The sequence below is a fragment of the Hypanus sabinus genome, chromosome 15 (genome assembly GCF_030144855.1).
Source record: "Hypanus sabinus isolate sHypSab1 chromosome 15, sHypSab1.hap1, whole genome shotgun sequence".
NCBI lineage: Eukaryota > Metazoa > Chordata > Chondrichthyes > Myliobatiformes > Dasyatidae > Hypanus > Hypanus sabinus.
Window position 1 is genome coordinate 88,897,610 of NC_082720.1, and position 20,762 is coordinate 88,918,371.

Genomic DNA, 20,762 nt, shown 5'->3' on the forward strand with positions numbered 1-20,762 from the left:
GGGAAAGAGCAGGTTTTCACAGTGGACAGCCTCAAACCGGCCCATGTGGACTTGGCGTAGCCGGTCGAGATTCAGGCACCGCGGCGCAGAGGCAGACCTCCCAAACAGAGTCCGACCCAGACTGTGGACATTGGGGAGGTGTATCGCCCGTTCTGGCTGGGGGGGTTATGTGGCGACCCATTTCCCAGCGCACTCGAACCGGCTTACAAAGCGGCGCGCGCTGGCATTGAGGCCGGTCCCAAAGAGGGCACCGAGCCTGCTTCACCAGCAAGGGGAAAAGCCCACGTGCGGGACGGGACTGTGAATACGCGCCACCAATGGCATTCCCACCCGGGGAGGATGGGATCAGGAAGGCTTTAAAGCGAGGCCGCAAAGTTTGAATAAACCTCTTTTGTAACTGCAGCTCACCGTCTCTGTGTCATTATTGCAGCGCTGCGTGTAGCACACCGCTACAGTACCCCCACCCCTGGCAGGGTGTTCCACACACCCACCACTCTCTCTTAAAAAAACTACCTCTGACATCACTCCCACTCCAATCATCTTAAAAATAAGCTCACTTGTATTTGTCATTTCCACCCTGGGAAAAAGTTTCTGGCTGTCCATTCGATCTGTGCCTCTTATCATGTAGACTATTTCTCTCCAATTACCTCTCACCCTTCTTCACTCCAGAGAGAAAAGCTCTAACACGCTCCTGTATTGGGAACTGCACACAGTACTCTAGATGTTTCCTCCAGCTTCAATACTCACTAAGTGAATCTCTTTCTGTTCACGGCAGTGCCAGCAAGAATCTTGGATCTCAGTGACTATCTACATAGCAATGGCCTCCAAACCGTGACTTGCATTACCGAGGGCTCGCCTTTGCCGAAAATCACCTGGTACACATGCCAGAACCTAAAGAGGTAATAAAACCATAACCATTTGCTGTAGTTTTCATGGTGTCCACTAAGTGAGGGGAGAAAGTGTCAGACAATACCTTCCGAATACTGGAAGACCTAAATAGAGTGGACATGTGTAGAATGTTTCCAATAAAGATTAGCTTTATGTATCACATGTACATCAAAACATACAGTGAGAGGCATCATTTTGTGGCAGTAAGGAAGGCAAATGCATTTCGGATTTGATTAGGGAGCTGAAGGTAAAGGAACCCTTAAGAGACAGTGATCATAAAATGAAAAAATTCACACTGCAACTTGAAAGGGAGAAGCTGAAGTCAGATGTATTAGTTTTACAGTGGAATAAGGGGAATTAGAGAGTCATGAAAAAGGGACTGGCAAAAGTTGTTTGGAAGAGGACACCAGCAGAAAGGATGACAGAGTAGCAACGGCTGTAATTTCTGGGAACAATCGGGGATGTACAGGACAGATACATCCCAAAGAAGAAGTATTCTAAATGCAGGATGACACAACTGTGGCTGACAAGAGAAGACAAAGCCAATGTAAAATCAAAAGAGAGGGCATGTAACAGAGCAAAGATTAGTGGAAAGTTAGATGGTTTAGGAAGCTTTTAAAAACCAACAGAAGACAACTAAAGAACTACAAGTGGGGAAATGATGAAATATGAAGGTAAGCTAGCCAACAATATCAAAGAGGATACTAGAAGTGTTTTTCAGATATATAAAGAGTACAGGAGAAGTGAGAGTAGCTATTGGACCACTGGTAAATTAAGCTGGAAAGGCAGTAATAGCAGACAAGAATAAAGTGGATGATCTGAATACGTATTTAACATCAGTAGTCGCTGTTGTGGAAGACACTAGCAGTACACCAGAAGTTGGAGAGTGTCAGAGGGCAGAAGTGAGTGCAGTTGCTATTACTATGGAGAAGGGCAACTGGAGGTAGATCTGCCTGGACCAGATGGACTGCGCCCCAAGAATCTAAAAGAGGTACCTGAAGAGACTGTGGAGACATTAGTAATGATCTTTCAAGAATCAATAGATTCTGGCATGGTTCTGGAGGACTGGAAAATAGCAGATATTACTCCAAGAAGGGTGGAAGACAAAAGAAAGGAAACTATAGGCCAGTTAGTCTGACCACAGTGGCTGGGAAGATGTTGGAGTTGAATGTTAAGGATGAGATTTTGTGGTACTTGGAGGCACATGATAAAATAGGCCAAAGTCAGCGTGGCTTTAAGGGGAAATCTTGCCTGACAAATCTGTTGGAATTCTTTGAGGAAATAAAGCGGGATAGACAAAGGAGAATTGGTGGATGTTGTGTACTTGAATTTTCAGAAGGCATTTGACAAGGTGCCACACATGAGGCTGTTTAGCAAGAGCCCATAGTACTAGCATGGATAGAGAACTGGCTGATTGGCTGGGGGCAAAGAGTGAAGAATAAAGGGAGCCTTTTCTGATTGGCTTCCAGTGACTTAGTGGTGTTCCACAGAGGTCTGTGTTGGGACCAATTCTTCTTACGTTGTATGACCATGATTTGGATGACAGAATCGATGGCTTTGTGGCCCAGTTTGCAGATGATAAGAAGAGAAGTGGAGAGGCAGGTAGTGTTGAGGAAGTAGAGGGGCTGCAGAAGGAGTTGGACAGATTAGGAGAATGGGCAAAGAAGTGGCAGATGAAATACAGTGTTGCGAAATGAATGGTCATGCACTTTGGTAGAAGAAATAAAAGTGTTGACAAATTTCTAAATGGGAATAAAATTCAAAAGTCCAAGATGCAAAGGGATTTGGGAGTTCTTGTGCAGGATTCCCTAAAGGTTAATTTTGCAGGTTGCCTTGGTGGTGAGGAATGCGAATGCAATGTTAGCATTCATTTCAGGAGGACTAGGATATAAAAACAAGGATGTAATGCTGAGGCTTTAAAAAGCAGTGGTGAGGCCTCACTTGGTGTATTACGAGCAGTTTAAGAAAGGATGTGCTGACATTGTAGAGGGTTCAAAGGAGGTTCACGAGAACGATTCCTGGAATGAAAGGCTTACCATATAATAGTTTGATGGCTCTGGGCCAGTATTGGCTGGAATTCAGAAGAATGAGAAAGGATCTCATTGAAACTTAACAAATGTTGAAAGGTCTAAATGTAGTGGATGTGGAGAGGATAGTGGGTGAGTGTAGGACCAGAGGATACAGCTCAGAATAGAGGGATGTCCATTTAGAACAGGGATAAAGAGGAATTTCTTTAACCAGAGGATGAAGAATCTGTGGAATTCATTGCCACAGGTGTCTGTGGAGGCCAATTCAATATGTCTAGTTAAGATAGAGGTTGATAGGTTCTTGATTAGTCAGGGCATGAAGGGGTACGGGGAGAAGTCAGGAGAGTGGACTGAGAGGGAAAATGGATCGGCCACGATGGAATGGTGGAGTAGATGCACCGAGCCAAATGGCCTAACTCTGCTTCTACGCCTTATGCTGTCAACATTAACAGATAACATCCACGAGTCCAGAAAGTCTGTTGGACCAGCACCATTAATGTCTCAAGTGTGCACAAAGGCTTCAAGGGAGAGTTTGACTAGCATGGACTGGCCTCTTTCCATACTCTGTGACTCCTATCGGCTGCTGAGGGAGGGAAGGGGCAATAGAATATTTTAGGAATAAGATTGATGAGTTTGAGTTGCATATGGATAGAAGAGTTAAGAATTTATGTCATGACTGGACTCATTGTATGCTGGTACAGGTTCAGTGGGCTGAATGGCCACTCAGCCTTCATTGGGGTCAGAGGCGTACACAGACATATAATCACACAGCACAGAAACAGACCCTTCAGCCCAGCTTGTCCATGCAGTCCAAGTTTCCCTTGGAAGCCGAAATTTGCCCACTTCTAACACAATCTCTTTAAGCTATTCCTATCCACCTCAACAACTTCCTCTGGCAGCTCAGTCCACATACTGACCATCCTCTGGGTAAAAAAGTTGCTTCTCAGGTTCCTATTGAATCTCTCCCCTCTCATGCTCAAACCAATGTCTTCATTCTGGATTCCCACTCCTGGGGAAGAGTCGGTTTATTATCACTGGTATACTGTATGTTGTGAAATGTGTTGTTTTGTGGCAGCAGTACAGTACATAAACAATTACTGTAAGTTACAATAAGAAATATGAAAAATAAGTAGCACAAAAAGAGAGCAAAGTAGTGAGGCAGTGTTCGTAGGTTCACAAACTGTTGTGAAATCCGACGGTGGAAGGGAAGAAGCTGTTCCTAAAGCATTGAGTGTGTGATGTCAGCCTGCTGAGTGTGTGTCGTCAGGCTGCTGAGTGTGTGATGTCAGGCTGCTGAGTGTGTGATGTCAGGCTGCTGAGTGTGTGTCGTCAGGCTGCTGAGTGTGTGATGTCAGGCTGCTGAGTGTGTGTCGTCAGGCTGCTGAGTGTGTGTCGTCAGGCTGCTGAGTGTGTGATGTCAGGCTGCTGAGTGTGTGATGTCAGGCTGCTGAGTGTGTGATGTCAGGCTGCTGAGTGTGTGACTTCAGGCTGCTGAGTGTGTGATGTCAGGCTGCTGAGTGTGTGTCGTCAGGCTGCTGAGTGTGTGTCGTCAGGCTGCTGAGTGTGTGATGTCAGGCTGCTGAGTGTGTGATGTCAGGCTGCTGAGTGTGTGATGTCAGGCTGCTGAGTGTGTGATGTCAGGCTGCTGAGTGTGTGATGTCAGGCTGCTGAGTGTGTGATGTCAGGCTGCTGAGTGTGTGTCGTCAGGCTGCTGAATGTGTGATGTCAGCCTGCTGAGTGTGTGATGTCAGGCTGCTGAGTGTGTGATGTCAGGTTGCTGAGTGTGTGATGTCAGGCTGCTGAGTGTGTGTCGTCAGGCTGCTGAGTGTGTGATGTCAGGCTGCTGAGTGTGTGATGTCAGGCTGCTGAGTGTGTGATGTCAGGTTGCTGAGTGTGTGATGTCAGGCTGCTGAGTGTGTGATGTCAGGTTGCTGAGTGTGTGATGTCAGGCTGCTGAGTGTGTGATGTCAGGCTGCTGAGTGTGTGATGTCAGGCTGCTGAGTGTGTGTCGTCAGGCTGCTGAGTGTGTGATGTCAGGCTGCTGAGTGTGTGATGTCAGGCTGCTGAGTGTGTGATGTCAGGTTGCTGAGTGTGTGATGTCAGGCTGCTGAGTGTGTGATGTCAGGTTGCTGAGTGTGTGATGTCAGGCTGCTGAGTGTGTGATGTCAGGCTGCTGAGTGTGTGATGTCAGGCTGCTGAGTGTGTGATGTCAGGCTGCTGAGTGTGTGATGTCAGGCTGCTGAGTGTGTGACTTCAGCCTGCTGAGTGTGTCTTCACTCTGTCTGGCCCCTCAGGGTTTAATACATTTCTGTCTTCTTCAGTCTCCCAATCTCCAGTGAAAGTCCCAGTCTTCTTAACCTCCCTCTATAATTCAGTCCCTCGAGTCCCAGCAACATTCTCCTCTGCCCTCATTCCAACCTCACAGCATCTTTCCTACAGTAGGGTGACCAAAACTGAACAAATAATTCCAAGTGTGATCTCACCAACATCTCAATCAACCGTGATATAACATCCCGACCCCTGTACTCAGTAACACACACAAAATGCTGGAGGAACTCAGCAGGTCAGGCAGCCTCTATGGAAATGAATAGATTGTTGATGTCTTGGTCTGAGACCTTTCTTCAGGCAGGAAAGGAAAAAGGAATCAGGAAGATGACAGTGCCCTGATCCGTGCCAAACGCTTTCCTCGCTGCCCTGTGCAACTGGGGTGCCATTTTCCTCTCCATATCTCTGTGTTGAATGTTGTTAGGATAGAGCGAGTGGGGGAGGGGTGCTGTGTGGGGATGAGTTTCCTCTTTTAATCACATAGCCACCACTTCCCGGCTACTTCCGGCTGGGAGTCTGGAACTGATTCAGGAATCTGCCGGCTAATTTTTCCAGGTGTAACAGCAAGGACAGGAAGTGGATACCACTGAAAGGGAACAGCAGTAGCATCTGGGTGGAGAAACACGTCCCCGAGCGTCGAGCCAACCAGGTCTACCAGGTCCGGAGTGTCCTGACCCAGGATAGTGGCAGTGGCATCGCCACCGTGCGCTGCTCCGCCAACAATGGCTTCGGCAGCGTTAACCGCGAGGTCAAGCTGGTCTCCAACGGTGAGTGGGTCAGGCTGGGGTAGGGAGGTCGGGGGATGGAGGCTGGAGATGATGAGGGATGGGAGGAAAATCCTAATGGGACAGTGGGATTGGGACGGGTGAGAGGGGAGATGGAGGTCAGGTCATCTCACTGAGGATGGCGGAGATAATGGATTGAGGAGCCCTAAATTAGATTGAAGATTCCAGATTGCTTAATGTAATTTCCAGTACACAAGTGTAAAGGAGAATGAAATAATTGTTACACTGGATCCAATACAAAAAAAAAGAGAAAGAACACAATAATAAAAACACACAATAAACTCCTAAGATAATTTATATACTGTTACATACCCCGTGGGTATCTTGTGACTGTCTTACGACCATAATGTGATTGAGTATCTGGTGAGGATGATGTAATGGTCTTGTGATGGTGGGGTGATGTAATTTCCTGCCAGAGTGAGGTCACATGATGTAATTTTCCTGCCAGTGAGAGGTCATGTGATGGCCTGTTCCAACAGGTGTAAAACGGGAAAGCCCTGTTGTGATGCAAGTCAGTTTTTTGTTTAATTTGTCAGTTACTCCATTATGCTGCGTACTCGTCTCATTACGCAGTTTTGTTTTACTCTCTACTGTAAGCTGTGCCGGCAGTTTTTAAAATCACTGCCAGTTATGTTTGTTGTATCTTCAATTTAATTTTAAAGTCTAAGTATTGGAGAGTGAAGAATTTATCAAAGTACCAAAACTCAAAGGATTGAGTAAAGTTGGTGTCGTCGGCGGTAATACAGGATCGACCATATTGAATCTTCGTTCAAGGAATTAGTAACCTGCATCTGAGATAATCCCTGCTATAAGAGCAGAAAGGATTGGGGCAGCGTTATCTGCCAAGGAAAAGGTCAGTTCCTTTAAGCCACGTTTATTTCCTTCGTCGTAAATCCTTCAGGCAAGGCATATTTCAGCTGGGATCAGCAGTAACATCACATCTTCGAGGAATTCGTTACTTCAGGAAAGTCTCTCCTAATTGATTGTGTAAATCATTTGGACTTTCACATTTACCACTTTTAAGAACTGTGTTTGCATTTATCACTTTGAGAACTGTTCGAGTTGCCGTATAGCAGTTAACTTCCGGTTAAGATAGTCGTTTGTTTACCTTTCATTTGTTGTTGAGCTGAGTTTAAATAAATGTTTCTCTGTTTATAAAAAACCTGTCTCAATTCTATATTCATTGTAGCCATATCATAACAATACATAATTAAAACTATGTTTATAAAGTGACACCAGGCACAGGAGTGTCTGTACATAAAGGTAGCTGATAGGAAACAATAAAGTCATGGTGGTTGGGGGTGTGGAGGGGTGGGTTAGTGGGTGAAGGTATTGATCAACCTCACTGCTTGGGGAAAGTAACTGTGCTTGAGCCTGGTGGTCCTGGTGTGGATGCCTTCTCCCTGATGGGAGAGGGACAAACCGTCCATGAGCAGGGCAGGTGGGATCCTTCCTGATGTTACCAGCCCTTTTCTGGCATCCTTCTGTACATATGTCCATGGTGGGTAGGTTGGTGTCTGTGACATGTTGGGCAGTTTTGGCCACCTGTTGTAGACCCTTCCTGTCTGCCACAGTGCAGTTCCCTACCAAACAATGACACAACATGTTGGGATGCTCCCTACCGCACATCTGTAGAATAACATCAGTATAGATGTGCGAAGTCCAGCTCTCTTCGGCTTTCTCAGAAAGCAGAGGCCGAAGGGAGTGTTCATGGGTCCCAAGAAGGGTTGACTGAGGGAGGAGGACATCCAATAGACAAGTTCTGGGGCTCATCTAAGGTTATTATTTGCCCCTTACCCTTCCATGTGCACCTTGAAAGGTTATGTCAGCAAGCAATCTGTATCATATCAGATCGACTGTGAGAATGTAGTGAGTGTGCAAGCAGCCGATCGATCGTATGGTGAATTAATGTGGCCTTCTAGTGCCCAAAGGCTCTTCTGGGTGTGGACATTAGAGTGTGCACGCAGCCAGTCGATCACGCGATGAATCAATCAGGCGGAAGTCATTGTGCGGAAGACTCTCTTTGGGGCCCAGACCTTCAAGCGCACTTGTGTTTTGTCACTGTGAGTCAGTTCGCCACTCCCTCTCTGTAAGTGTGTAATATTATGAACGTGACTCCACAATACACAGCAGAATCGGTCCAGTCATTCATCCGTGTGGAGAGAGTGGTGAAGAAGTTGTTAGTCATGCTGTCCTTCATCGGTCAGGATATTGAGGGTGGGATGGCATATTGCAGTTGTACAAGATGATGTTGAGACTGTATTTGAAATTCTTTGTTCAGCTTTAGTCAGCCTGCTGCAGGAAACACAGCATCTGGTATACTATCAGGCCCTGCAGCTTTCTGTGGGTTGTCTCCGGCCAGGGTTTTCCTCACCTCAGCTTCAGCCAGACGGAGCGTCTGCTCCCGCCCTCACCAGCACTTTGTTCTGCGCATCAGACTGGGGTGTAGAAGACATTCAGCCTCTCAGGGAGTGAAGCATCCTGGTCACTGATGGGCAGGATAGACTTGAAGACTGTAATCCTCTGAATTCCTTGCCACAAGCACTCCATGTCTCTGGTATTGCAGAAGAGGCTGTAAATTCTCTGAGAATGCTCCCGTTTTGCCTCAGAAAAGCACAGTTCTTGCTTCCCTGAGAGCTGTTGCCTCTCCCAATCTAAAAACAGCATCACAATTCTTCAGCTTAGCATGGACCCCTGCAGTAAGCCGTGGCTTCTGATTTGCCTTCAGCAAGATGTATTTCGTGATGGTAACATCCTCAGTACGCTTCTTTCTGTAGCTGGTCACAGAATCCACATATTCCTCCATGTAAACATGGCTGCCATAGGCAGCAGCCTCCCTGATCGTTCTCCAGTTCGTATTATCAAAGCAGTCATGCAGTGCTGAGGTTGCTCCCTCAGGCCAGGGTTTCACCACCTTTAGACCCATTTGTAAGCTGCAATTAACGTCACAGGCAAGTGATCTGAGAGTTCAATGTGGGATCAAGGGACTGCTTTATATGCACCTGGTGCAAACCAGGCCTGGTGTACGTTCACCTCTGATAGCAAAATCAACATGCTGGTGGAAGTTAGGCAGAACTGCCTTTAGGATCAAACAAACGAAAAATTTAGATTTAGGGTGCTTGATAAAACTTTGATCAGAGGTAAAGCTATCTACTTCTCTCCTCCAGGCCCGCACTCTCAGCTGGTCACCGTGGCAACCATCCTGGTGCTGTTGGTGATCATCATCATCTCGCTGGTGGTTCTGATGGTGATTTGGAGGAAGGTAAGAGAGAGGGGACACTGAGTTCCCTCACCCACATTCTCCTCTGCCCTAGTACAGTCCAGGATCTCACCCATTCCCATCCACTCTCCCTGTCTCTCTCTCTCTCTCTCTCTCTCTCTTTCCCCACTCCTCTCCCTCCTGCTCACTTACCTCCCTCCTCTTAACATCTCTCCCCTCTTCCCTCTCCCTCCCCCCTCTCCCCACGATGGTGGGGAGTTCTGCCCCTGTGATGCAGATGGCTGGGTTTACCACCCACCTGGTCACCGATCTGTGTGTCGCAGTAATTGGTTCTGATCTGAACTTCATCCTGTCAACCAGTTTGGTGAAGTTCTGATCTGGCTTTGTCTCACACCATGACTCCACGTGTGAGTATCAGCCCATTGTCATCCCATAGATGATCTCTCAGTCAAGTCAAGTCAAGTCAAGTCACTTTTTATTGTCATTTCGACCATACAGTACACAGTAAAAACGAAACAACGTTCCTCCAGGACCCCGGTGCTACATGAAACAACACAAAACTACAGTCCACAGTTTCTGAGCCCTCGATCTACCTCATTATGACCTTACTCCTGCCTACATAGCATTTTCTCTGTAACTATAACACTTTATTTGGCTTTCTGTTTTACTTTGTTCCAGCTCAAAGCCCTGTGTAGTGAGGGGATTCCCAGTTCCCATGGGATAGCAACACTCGCTGCCCCACAACAATGAGTCAGAATGGATCTAATCTCTATTGTATACTGATTGACTCATTTCTTCAGGAAAATACTTCCAGTAACTGAAAACTTCACTTCAGAACTATTTTCTTGCTTGTAAATATGAAACTAAATGTCAGAAACCACTTGTTAAAACACCACACACAGTTAGCTTCAGAATCACAGGATCTTTTCCACTATGTCACCAAGCCAACCAGAAGAAATTGTTATGTCAGCTGTTAAACTCCTCAAAAACAGCAGCACCATTCAATCCTGTCTACCCACATGCTGATTCATTCTTGACATCAAAACACATGCTTCTGAAAAATTAAAGGGACCAAAGTTGGAGTGTGGTACGCACTGATCAATAGCAGAAGATTCCCTCTGTCTCTCTATATCCCTCTCTCTCTCTTTCACACACACACACACACACACACACTCACCTCACTGGGATCTGGAATCAGTTTATTATTGTCACATGTACTGTTCAGCTTCATTTATTTATCACAAATACTTCAAAACATCAATGCATCATCTGTGTTAACAACCATCACAGCCTAACGATGCACTGGGCAAGTGAAGTTGAGTGAAGTTCTTTGGTTCAGGGGCTGAATGGCTGATGGGTAAGAACTGTTCCTGAACCTGGTGATGTGAGTTCTGAATCTCCTTTCCCTTCTTCCTGTTGGCAGCAGCGAGTGGAGAGTATATCTTGGCTGGTGAGGTACTTGTACAATTCCAGGGGACAGTGCTTAAACTGAGGAAGCTGGCAATTAATTAACAGAAATGTGTAAAGGGGGTGTTCCTTTGGAATGGGAGGGGTGTGTCTGAAGGTTCAAGCCTAGAACTTAGAGTCCGTTACCGGCACCTCCTCTGATTGAACTGATGGTGGAAGACCAAAGGTCAAAGACTGAAGTTAGTGACTTCAGAAGTTGGAGACCTGATGTTTGTGAGTCCGCAAGTCCAGGCCAGTGGAGGCTGGATGAATGGAGACAGCCTGTCCCGGAGTGTGTCTGTGTCTGTGTCTGTGTGTGTGTGTGTGTGTGTGTGTGTGTGTGTGTGTGTGTGTGTGTGTGTGTGTGTGTGTGTGTGTGTGTGTGAGTGTGAGTGTGTGTGTGTGTGTGTGTGTGTGAGTGTGTGTGTGTGAGTGTGTGTGTGTGTGTGTGTGTGAGTGTGAGTGTGTGTGTGTGTGTGTGTACGTGCATGTCTCTGTGTGGAAGTGTGTGGGTGTGCACGTGTGTGTGTGTGTGTGTGTGTGTCTGTGTGTCTGTGTGTGTTTGAGAGTGTGTGGGTATGTCTGTGTGCATCTGTGGGTGTGTTTGTGTGTGTGAGAGTGTATGTATGTGTGTGTTTGGGTGTGTGTGCATATATGTTTCTGTGTGCGTGTGTGTGAGAGAGGGTGGGAACATGTTTTGCTTTGTTTTGTTATTGTTTGTGTTGTTTCTGCTGAACAATGTGGATGTGCTACATTGGCACCAGAATGTGTGGTGATACTTGTGGGTTGCTTCAGTACATCGTTAGGCTGTGATGGTTGTTAACACAGATGATGCATTGATGTTTTCAAGTAAAGTGGATAACTTCACTCAACTTCAAATCACTGAACTGTTCCCAAAACCTATGGACCCACTTTCAAAGACTCTTCATCTCATGCTTTTGATATGTATTGCTTACTTATTATTTTTTTCTCAGCTCAGGCTGTTAAAACCTGAGCAACGGGCAGAGCCAAGCACACTCATGTCTCCTTTGCTACAAACTTTAAGACTACTCTAGTGGTATTTAGTATTGTGGCTTTCTGAAGATTTAGATCGATATTGCTGTGTAGAACTAATTGTTTAATGCTATTGTTTAGTGTCTTTGGGAGGATAAAAGTTGTAGATATTACTATCGGGACAATGTATACCCTCCATGTTTCATAGTCTTTCAATTTCCTCTTTTAATTCAGCATTTATTATTTTTTTTTCTTTTTGTATTTGCACAGTTTGTTATCTTTTGCACATTGGTTGTATAGACTGGGTGCGGTCTATTCTATTGGTAAAAAAATCTCAGGGTTGTATATGGTGAGAATATGTACTTTAATAACAAATTAACTTTGAACTTTATGTGTTGTGCAGAAACCTCGCTATGAAATCCGTTGGAAGGTCATTGAGTCAGTCAGTTCGGATGGACATGAGTATATTTACGTTGATCCTACCCAACTGCCATACGACTCCAGTTGGGAGTTTCCGAGAAGCCAGCTATCCCTGGGTAAGCTCCCAAGTTTGTTCAAGTTCAATAATCAGTCAACCATACATGATTATAGCCTAACGAAAAAGTGTTCCTCCAGGGCCAAGGTGCAAATCACATTGCCAACAGCACTGAGTACACTACAAACAGTACATGGCACAAATAGTGCATATTTCAGAAAAAACAGAAAAAAGATAATATAGCTCTTCACTGAGTGGCATGAATGTAGTTTTTCCTGGTTCAGCATGTTCTTCCACTAAGAAAACACTACAGTGCAGCACCAAGTGAACACTGGAGAGCAGCACCGAGCGAACACTGGAGAGCAGCACTGAGTGAGCACTGGAGAGCAGCACCGAGTGAACACTGGAGAACAGCACCAAGTGAACACTGGAGAGCAGCACCGAGCGAACACTGGAGAGCAGCACCGAGTGAGCACTGGAGAGCAGCACCGAGTGAACACTGGAGAGCAGCACCGAGCGAACACTGGAGAGCAGCACCGAGCGAACAGTGGAGAACAGCACCAAGTGAGCACTGGAGAGCAGCACCGAGGGAGCACTGGAGAGCAGCACCGAGTGAACACTGAAGGGCAGCACCTAGTGAACACTGGAGAGCAGCACCGAGCGAGCACTGGAGAGCAGCACCAAGCGAACACTGGAGAGCAGCACCGAGTGAACACTGGAGAGCAGCACCGAGCGAGCACTGGAGAGCAGCACCGAGCGAGCACTGGAGAGCAGCACCGAGCGAGCACTGGAGAGCAGCACCGAGAGTGAGCACTGGAGAGCAGCACCGAGTGAGCACTGGAGAGCAGCACCAAGCGAACACAGGAGAGCAGCACCGAGCGAGCACTGGAGAGCAGCACCGAGCGAACACCGGAGAGCAGCACCGAGTGAGCACCGGAGAGCAGCACCTAGCGAGCACTGGAAAGCAGCACCGAGTGAACACTGGAGAGCAGCACCGAGCGAGCACCGGAGAGCAGCACCGAGCGAACACCGGAGAGCAGCACCGAGCGAACAGCACCAAGTGAGACTGGAGAACAGCACCAAGTGAACACTGGAAAGCAGCACCGAGCGAACACCGGAGAGCAGCACCGAGCGAACACCGGAGAGCAGCACCGAGCGAACACCGGAGAGCAGCACCGAGCGAACAGCACCAAGTGAGACTGGAGAACAGCACCGAGTGAACACCGGAGAGCAGCACCGAGCGAACAGCACCAAGTGAGACTGGAGAACAGCACCGAGTGAACACTGGAGAGCAGCACCGAGCGAACACCAGAGAGCAGCACCGAGCGAACACTGGAGAGCAGCACCGAGCGAACACCAGAGAGCAGCACCGAGCGAACACCAGAGAGCAGCACCGAGCGAACACCAGAGAGCAGCACCGAGCGAACAGCACCAAGTGAGACTGGAGAACAGCACCAAGTGAACACTGGAAAGCAGCACCGAGCGAACACCGGAGAGCAGCACCGAGCGAACACCGGAGAGCAGCACCGAGCGAACACCGGAGAGCAGCACCGAGCGAACAGCACCAAGTGAGACTGGAGAACAGCACCGAGTGAACACCGGAGAGCAGCACCGAGCGAACAGCACCAAGTGAGACTGGAGAACAGCACCGAGTGAACACTGGAGAGCAGCACCGAGCGAACACCAGAGAGCAGCACCGAGCGAACACTGGAGAGCAGCACCGAGCGAACACCAGAGAGCAGCACCGAGCGAACACCAGAGAGCAGCACCGAGCGAACACCAGAGAGCAGCACCGAGCGAACAGCACCAAGTGAGACTGGAGAACAGCACCGAGTGAACACCGGAGAGCAGCACCGAGCGAACAGCACCAAGTGAGACTGGAGAACAGCACCTAGTGAGCACTGGAGGGCAGCACTGAGCGAACAGCACCAAGTGAGACTGGAGAACAGCACCTAGTGAGCACTGGAGGGCAGCACCGAGTGAACACTGGAGAGCAGCACCGAGCAAACAGCACCAAGTGAGACTGGAGAACAGCACCGAGCGAATGCTGGAGGGCAGCACCGAGCAAACACCGGAGAGCAGCACCGAGCGAACGCTGGAGGGCAGCACCGAGTGAACGCTGGAGGGCAGCACCGAGCGAACGCTGGAGAGCAGCACCGAGCGAACGCCGGAGGGCAGCACCGAGCGAGCACCAGAGAGCAGCACCGAGCGAACACCAGAGAGCAGCACCGAGTGAGATTGGAGAGCAGCACCAACAAACACCAGAATCCCGGAATCTTACTTAAGTGGAGACAATGTTGCACATGGCTTTAGAACACATGACATGAGAGCCCACTGAGTCTGCTCCACTGTTCCATTTTGGATGTTAGCACCCAGAGGAAACACACAGAGTCATGGAGAGAACATACAAACACCTTACAGTCAGCAGCAGGAATTGCTGGTGCTGTAAAGCATTACGCTAACCACAACACTACTTTGCCTCCTATAGGTCAAAAGCATTGGATGCACTTTTCTAAAGATGATATAGACACTGGTTGAGGAGAATGGAGTTGAGAAGGGTAAAAGATATTCAGGTGTCACAGAAGTGTAGCAGTTAGCATGGGACATCGGTGCTCAGATTTGAATTCCAGCATCTCTGTACAATCTCTCTGTAGAATGTACGGGTTTTCGCTGAGTCCTCAGATTTCCTTGCATTCTGGGAAGGTTATTCCGTGATTAGGTTAGGGTTAGTTGGGGTTGCTGGGGTGGTGTGGTTTGCAGAGCTGAACGGGTGTACTCAGTGATGCATCACTAAATAAATAAATAGATCAGCTGTGAAGGAGCAGACTCGATGGCCAGTGGCCTAATTCTGCAAAACGTCCTACGGTTTTAAGCTACACCCACCGAGCATTTGTCCAGCCAGGGTCTGCAAGCATCTGCACCCAGATATCCCAGTGGTTTGGGTGCAGTAACATGCAGGTGAAACATAGAAACATTGAAAGCTTACAACACAAATACAGGCCCTTCGGCCCACAAAGCTGTGCCGAACATGCATTTACTTTAGAAATTACCTAGGGTTACCCATAGCCCTCTATTTTTCTAAGCTCCATGTACCTATCCGGGAGTCTCTTAAAAGACCCTATTGTATCTGCCTCCACCACCATCGCCGGCAGCCCATTCCACACACTCACCACCCTCCATGTAAAAAAACTTACCCCTGACATCTCCTCTGTACCTATTTCCAAGCACCTTAAAACTGTGCCCTCTCGTGTTAGCCATTTCAGCCCTGGGAAAAGGCCTCTGACTATCCACATGTTCAATGCCTCTCATCATCTTATACACCTCTATCAGGTCACCTCTCATCCTCCATTGCTCCAAGGAGAAAAGGCTGAGTTCACTCAACCTATTCTCATAAGGCCTGCTCCCCAATCCAGGCAACATCCTTGTCAATCTCCTCCGCACCCTTTCTATGGTTTCCAAGTCCTTCCTGTAGTGAGGTGACCAGAACTGAGCACGGTACTCCAAGTGGGGTCTGACCAGGGTCCTATATACCTGCAACATTACCTCTCGGCTCCTAAACTCAATCCACGGTTATTGAAGGCCAATGCACCATATGCCTTCTTAACCACAGGGTCAACCTGTGCTGCAGGTGATGTATATTTTGCCCTACAGACGTGCTGGTGGCAAGCATGGTTCCATCTCATTACGGACTGTCTTCACTACGCGACTCAGATGTGCTGCTTAGTGCCACCCAGACGTGGCAGTTACACGTGGATATCACATGAAGATGTCCATAGATAACACAGCCATATTTAATTATAAGAAATAATTCATTAAAAAATTAATAAGTTGCAGGAAAGGAAGACTGAATTACCGTTATATGCCTAATCCCGCTTGGTGGCACAATAACATCAGCGCCGGACTCTGGAGCAAAGTTTCCCGAGTTCAAATCCAGATCAGGTTGAGTGTCGAGCTGGCAACTCGGCCTCATAAAAACAACAATAGCTTGCTACGGAAACACTGCCAAGTTAAGGGCTATTCTTCTTCTTCTATAAGCCAAGTGTACTTCAAAGCATCAAAACATGCAGTGAAATGTGTCATTTTGTAATGACCAACAGGGTTCGAGGATATGTAGAGGGCATCCCAATGTCTCTGTAAATTTCTTCACCCCTTATACTCCTCCCTGTGTAAACCCTTCCCAACCTCCTATACCCCCTCTGTGTGAAAACCCCTATTCTAAACGCCTCCCTATCTCCGTAGCCTCCACCAACCCGTATGCCCCTACCTGTGTAAATCCCCCATTCTGCAGTGCTTGCTATCTCTGTAACCTCTCTGGCCACAATACCCCTCACTCTGTAAACTCTTCATTCTAAACCCCTCCTTATCTCTGTAACTTCTTCCAGCCCTTATACCTCTCTCCATGAACCCCCACCCCCATTCTGAACATGTCCCTACCTCTGTATATTCTCAGAGCCCTGTACCCCACCCCCATGAAAACACCCGTTCCAAACCCCTCCCTATCTCCATAACCTCCTCCAGCCCCTGTGTCTCTCTGTGTAAACACTTCATTCTAAACCTCTCTCTATCTCTGTAACCTCCTCCAGCCCCTGTGTCTCTCTGTGTAAACACTTCATTCTAAACCTCTCTCTCTCTGTAACCTCCTCCAGCCCCAAACCCCTCCCTTTGAAAATCCACCCATTCTAAATTCCTCCCTATCTCTGTAACCTCCTCGAGCCCCTATATCCACTCTGTGTAACCCCCCATTCTAAACCCCTCCCTATTTCTGTAACCTCATCCACCCCTGTATCCCCAATCTGCCCCCTATCGCTGTAACCTCCTCCATCCCCTATTTCCCTCTACGTGAAACTTTAGATTCTAAACACTTCCTTATCTCTGTAACATCCTCCACCCTATACCCCTCCCTGTGTTAAACCCCCCATTCTGCACCCCTCCCTCTCTCCATAACCTCTTCCAGTCCCTATACCCCTCTGGGTGTAAACTCCCCCCATTCTAAATCCCACCCTAACTCCATAACCTCCTCTAGCCCATATACCCCTGTGAAAATCCCTGTTCGAAACTGCTCCCTAGCTCAGTAATGTCCTCCAGCCACTATACCCCCCCATTGTGCACCCACCGTTAACCTGCACTTCCCTCTGCTACCCTGCACTCTAACCATCTCCATTACCTGTGCCCCACAGCCCCAGAGGCACCGGTTTCATTGTGTCCACTGAGCTGCCTTTGTGGAGTCTGTACGTTCTCCTTGTGACTGGGTGCCCCAGTTTCTCTCCCATGCCCCAGTGACTTTCAGGGTTGGATGGTCTAATCGGCCACTGGGAGCATTGACTTTAGTGTGTTGGATCTTCCAGGAAGGACGCTCGTTTCAGGGGCGTTTGGCCGGGTGGCGTTCCGAGCTCTAATCAGCATTGACTTTAGTGTGTTGGATCTTCCAGGAAGGACGCTCGGTTCAGGGGCGTTTGGCCGGGTGGTGGAGGCCACAGCTCAGGGCTTGAGTCAGTCCGATTCCATCATGAAGGTTGCTGTGAAGATGTTGAAGAGTGAGTCAACGTTTCCTCATCTGGCAAGGGGAGGGAGGGGAGGGGCGTGGTGTCCATTAGGAGCAGGGAACATAGAACAATACAGCACAGGGACTGGCTCTTCAGACCACGGTGTCTGTGCCGAAAACACTGTCAATCCATGTAAATCAGTCCTACCCCCTCATGATCTGTATCCCATTGTTCAAGGGCCCATCTAGCAATGTCCACATTGTTCCATTTTCACAGCTTTTTTAAAACAGCATGCAGATTGTTCCAGTTTTTTCAGAGCCACTTTAACACAATGTCCACAATGATCATGGTCCTCCATTTCCTGCACATTTCAGAAGTTTCTAAAGGTACGGAAACTGCACTGCGGCAGACAAGAAGGCTTGACAACGTTTAGTCAAAACTGCCCAAAGCATCACTGGCACCAGCCTACCCACCATGGACATCTGTAGAGAAAGGTGCTGGCAAAGGGCCAGTAACATCATGAAGGATCCCACCCACCCTGCTCATGTACTGTTTGTCCCCCTCCCATCAGGAGCATCCACACCAACACCACCAGACTCAAAAACAGTGACTTTCCCCAAGCAGTGAGTCTGATCAACACCTCCACCCACTGACCCACCCCTCCACTCCCAGACTCAGAAACAGTCACTTTCCCCAAGCAGTGAGTCTGATCAACACCTCCCCCCACTGACCCACCCCTCCACTCCCAGACTCAGAAACAGTCACTTTCCCCAAGCAGTGAGGCTGATCAACACCTCCCCCCACTGACCCACCCCTCCACTCCCAGACTCAGAAACAGTCACTTTCCCCAAGCAGTGAGGCTGATCAACACCTCCCCCCCACTGACCCACCCCTCCACTCCCAGACTCAGAAACAGTCACTTTCCCCAAGCAGTGAGGCTGATCGACACCTCCCCCCACTGACCCACCCCTCCACTCCCAGACTCCAAAACGGTTACAGTACTTTCCCCAAGCAGTGAGGCTGATCAACACCTCCACCCAATGACCCACCCCTCCACTCCCCCAACCACCACTACTTTATCATTTCCTGTCAGTCACCTTACAGACACTCCTGTGCCTGGTGTCACTTTATGGACATATAAACAATCTATGTGTATAAGCCATCTTATGTACTTATGCTTTTTGTGCTGCATCAGATCCGGAGTAACAATTATTTTGTTCTCCTTTATGCTTGAATGCGGGAAATGACACTAAACAGTTTTGAATCTTGAAAGTCACAAGAGGATTTGAGAGAGTGTCTGGGATCATTTGAGAGGGACCATGTTCCCCCTGATCCTCTCTGTTGTGTTTTGCAGCCACTGCCAGGACCAGTGAGAAACAAGCTTTAATGTCCGAGCTGAAAATCATGAGCCACCTTGGACCTCACCTCAACATCGTCAACCTGTTGGGCGCCTGTACCAAAGGAGGTAAAATCACAATGACAGCCCCCATTCCCACCCCTTCCCTTGTCATTAGACCAGGCTCCAGGCCGACAGGATTCACAGCTTGAATCCTGAGGCCTACTAAGCCAACCTTCGTTGGCAAAGGCCTATAGGCCTCAGGTTCACCCTGAATCCAGGCCGGATCTTAACCAAAAGTTTCAGCCCAGTGCATCGGCTGGAGCCCACTGTGCACGAGAGAGGCAGCAGGCTTGTGGCTCACTTTACTGGTGACATCCCTCATCCCACTGCCCCCTTTTACATAGGATCCAGGAGTAAGGGAGATTCTGGATTGGTTCAGTGATTGTCCCATCCCTATGCCTGGGCAGGAAATACCTTTGATATAGTATTCATCACCTATGAGGAGAAGCTGAAAATGAGGGTGAGGGAGGGTGAGATTGAGGGAGGAGGAGGGTGGACAAGGGGAAGGGGAGGGTGAAGGTGAGGTTGAGGGTGCAGGAGGAGGTGAGAGTGCGGATGGGGGAGGTTGAGGTTGAGGGAGGAAGTGAGCATGAGAGTGAGGTTGAGGGTGGAGGGTAAGGTGAGGGTGAGGGCGGAGGAGGTGAAAGTGAGGGTGGTGGAGGGGAAAATGAGGGTGAGGTTGAAGGTAGAAGAGGGGAAGGTGCGTGTGAGGGTGAGGTTGATGTTGAGGGTGGAGGAGGGTGAGGGTTCTCCCTCAGTGACTCTCTTCCCTCTGCCCCCAATAGGACCCATCTACATCATCACCGAGTACTGTCGCCATGGCGACTTGGTGGACTACCTGTACCGCAACAAGCACAGCTTCCTACAGTTCCATGGCGAGGCAGCACGGACACCCTCAACCGGGACCTCCGACAACATGAAATTCGAGAGGATGAAGAGGTAACTTTAGTCTGCCTGAACACTGACCGAGTGCACCCTGGCTGGAAGGTCCCCAAGGCCAGAAGTGAGCTAGCAGAAATAATATGAACCAATGGGAAAAGCTATCCGATTCTCTGGTGACCCACCAGAGACTTGTGTGTATGTGACTTCATTCCACAGACCAGGGTGATGCTTCAGCACCCCGCTACCTCTCTGGTGTGGAGTTACAACATTAGAAGCACATTGACACCCCATTCAGCATCCTGAGACGATGAAAGGGTCTCCAACCCCTCCTCCTCCTCTCCCTCCCTTCTCCCCTTCCTTTTCCATTCCCCCCATCCTCCCAGGCAGCCTTGACCATTCCTGGGTCAGTCTCCTGGAACCTCAAAAGAACTCCTTGTCTCAAGACTTGGGAAGGATGTTTCCTATAGTGGGGTGGTCTAGGACCAGAGGACACAGATAGAGTGGATGTGGAGAGGATGTTTCCTATAGTGTGGAGTCTAGGACTAGAGGACACAGATAGAGAGAATGTGGGAAGGATGTTTCCTATAGTGGGGGAGTCTAGGACCAGAGGACACAGATAGAGTGGATGTGGAGAGTATGTTTCCTATAGTGGGGGAGTCAGGACCAGAGAACACAGATAGAGTGGATGTGGAGAGGATGTTTCCTATAGTGGGGGAGTCTAGGACCAGAGGACACAGATAGAGTGGATGTGGAGAGGATGTTTCCTATAGTGGGGGAGTCTAGGACCAGAGGACACAGATAGAGTGGATGTGGAGAGGATGTTTCCTATAGTGGGGGAG

At 48.6% G+C, this 20,762-nt stretch overlaps 1 protein-coding gene across 1 annotated transcript in view; it reads left to right on the forward strand.

The window, feature by feature from the left end:
* The window catches only part of pdgfrb (platelet-derived growth factor receptor, beta polypeptide), a 157,609-nt gene that overhangs the window by 106,080 nt on the left and 30,767 nt on the right, over positions 1-20,762 (forward strand). The window contains exons 9-15 of the mRNA XM_059990686.1: positions 776-899; positions 5,796-6,007; positions 9,193-9,287; positions 12,088-12,220; positions 17,589-17,693; positions 18,997-19,107; positions 19,827-19,980. Of these exons, the coding sequence (XP_059846669.1) occupies positions 776-899; positions 5,796-6,007; positions 9,193-9,287; positions 12,088-12,220; positions 17,589-17,693; positions 18,997-19,107; positions 19,827-19,980 (934 nt within the window). The remainder of the gene's footprint in view (positions 1-775; positions 900-5,795; positions 6,008-9,192; positions 9,288-12,087; positions 12,221-17,588; positions 17,694-18,996; positions 19,108-19,826; positions 19,981-20,762) is intronic.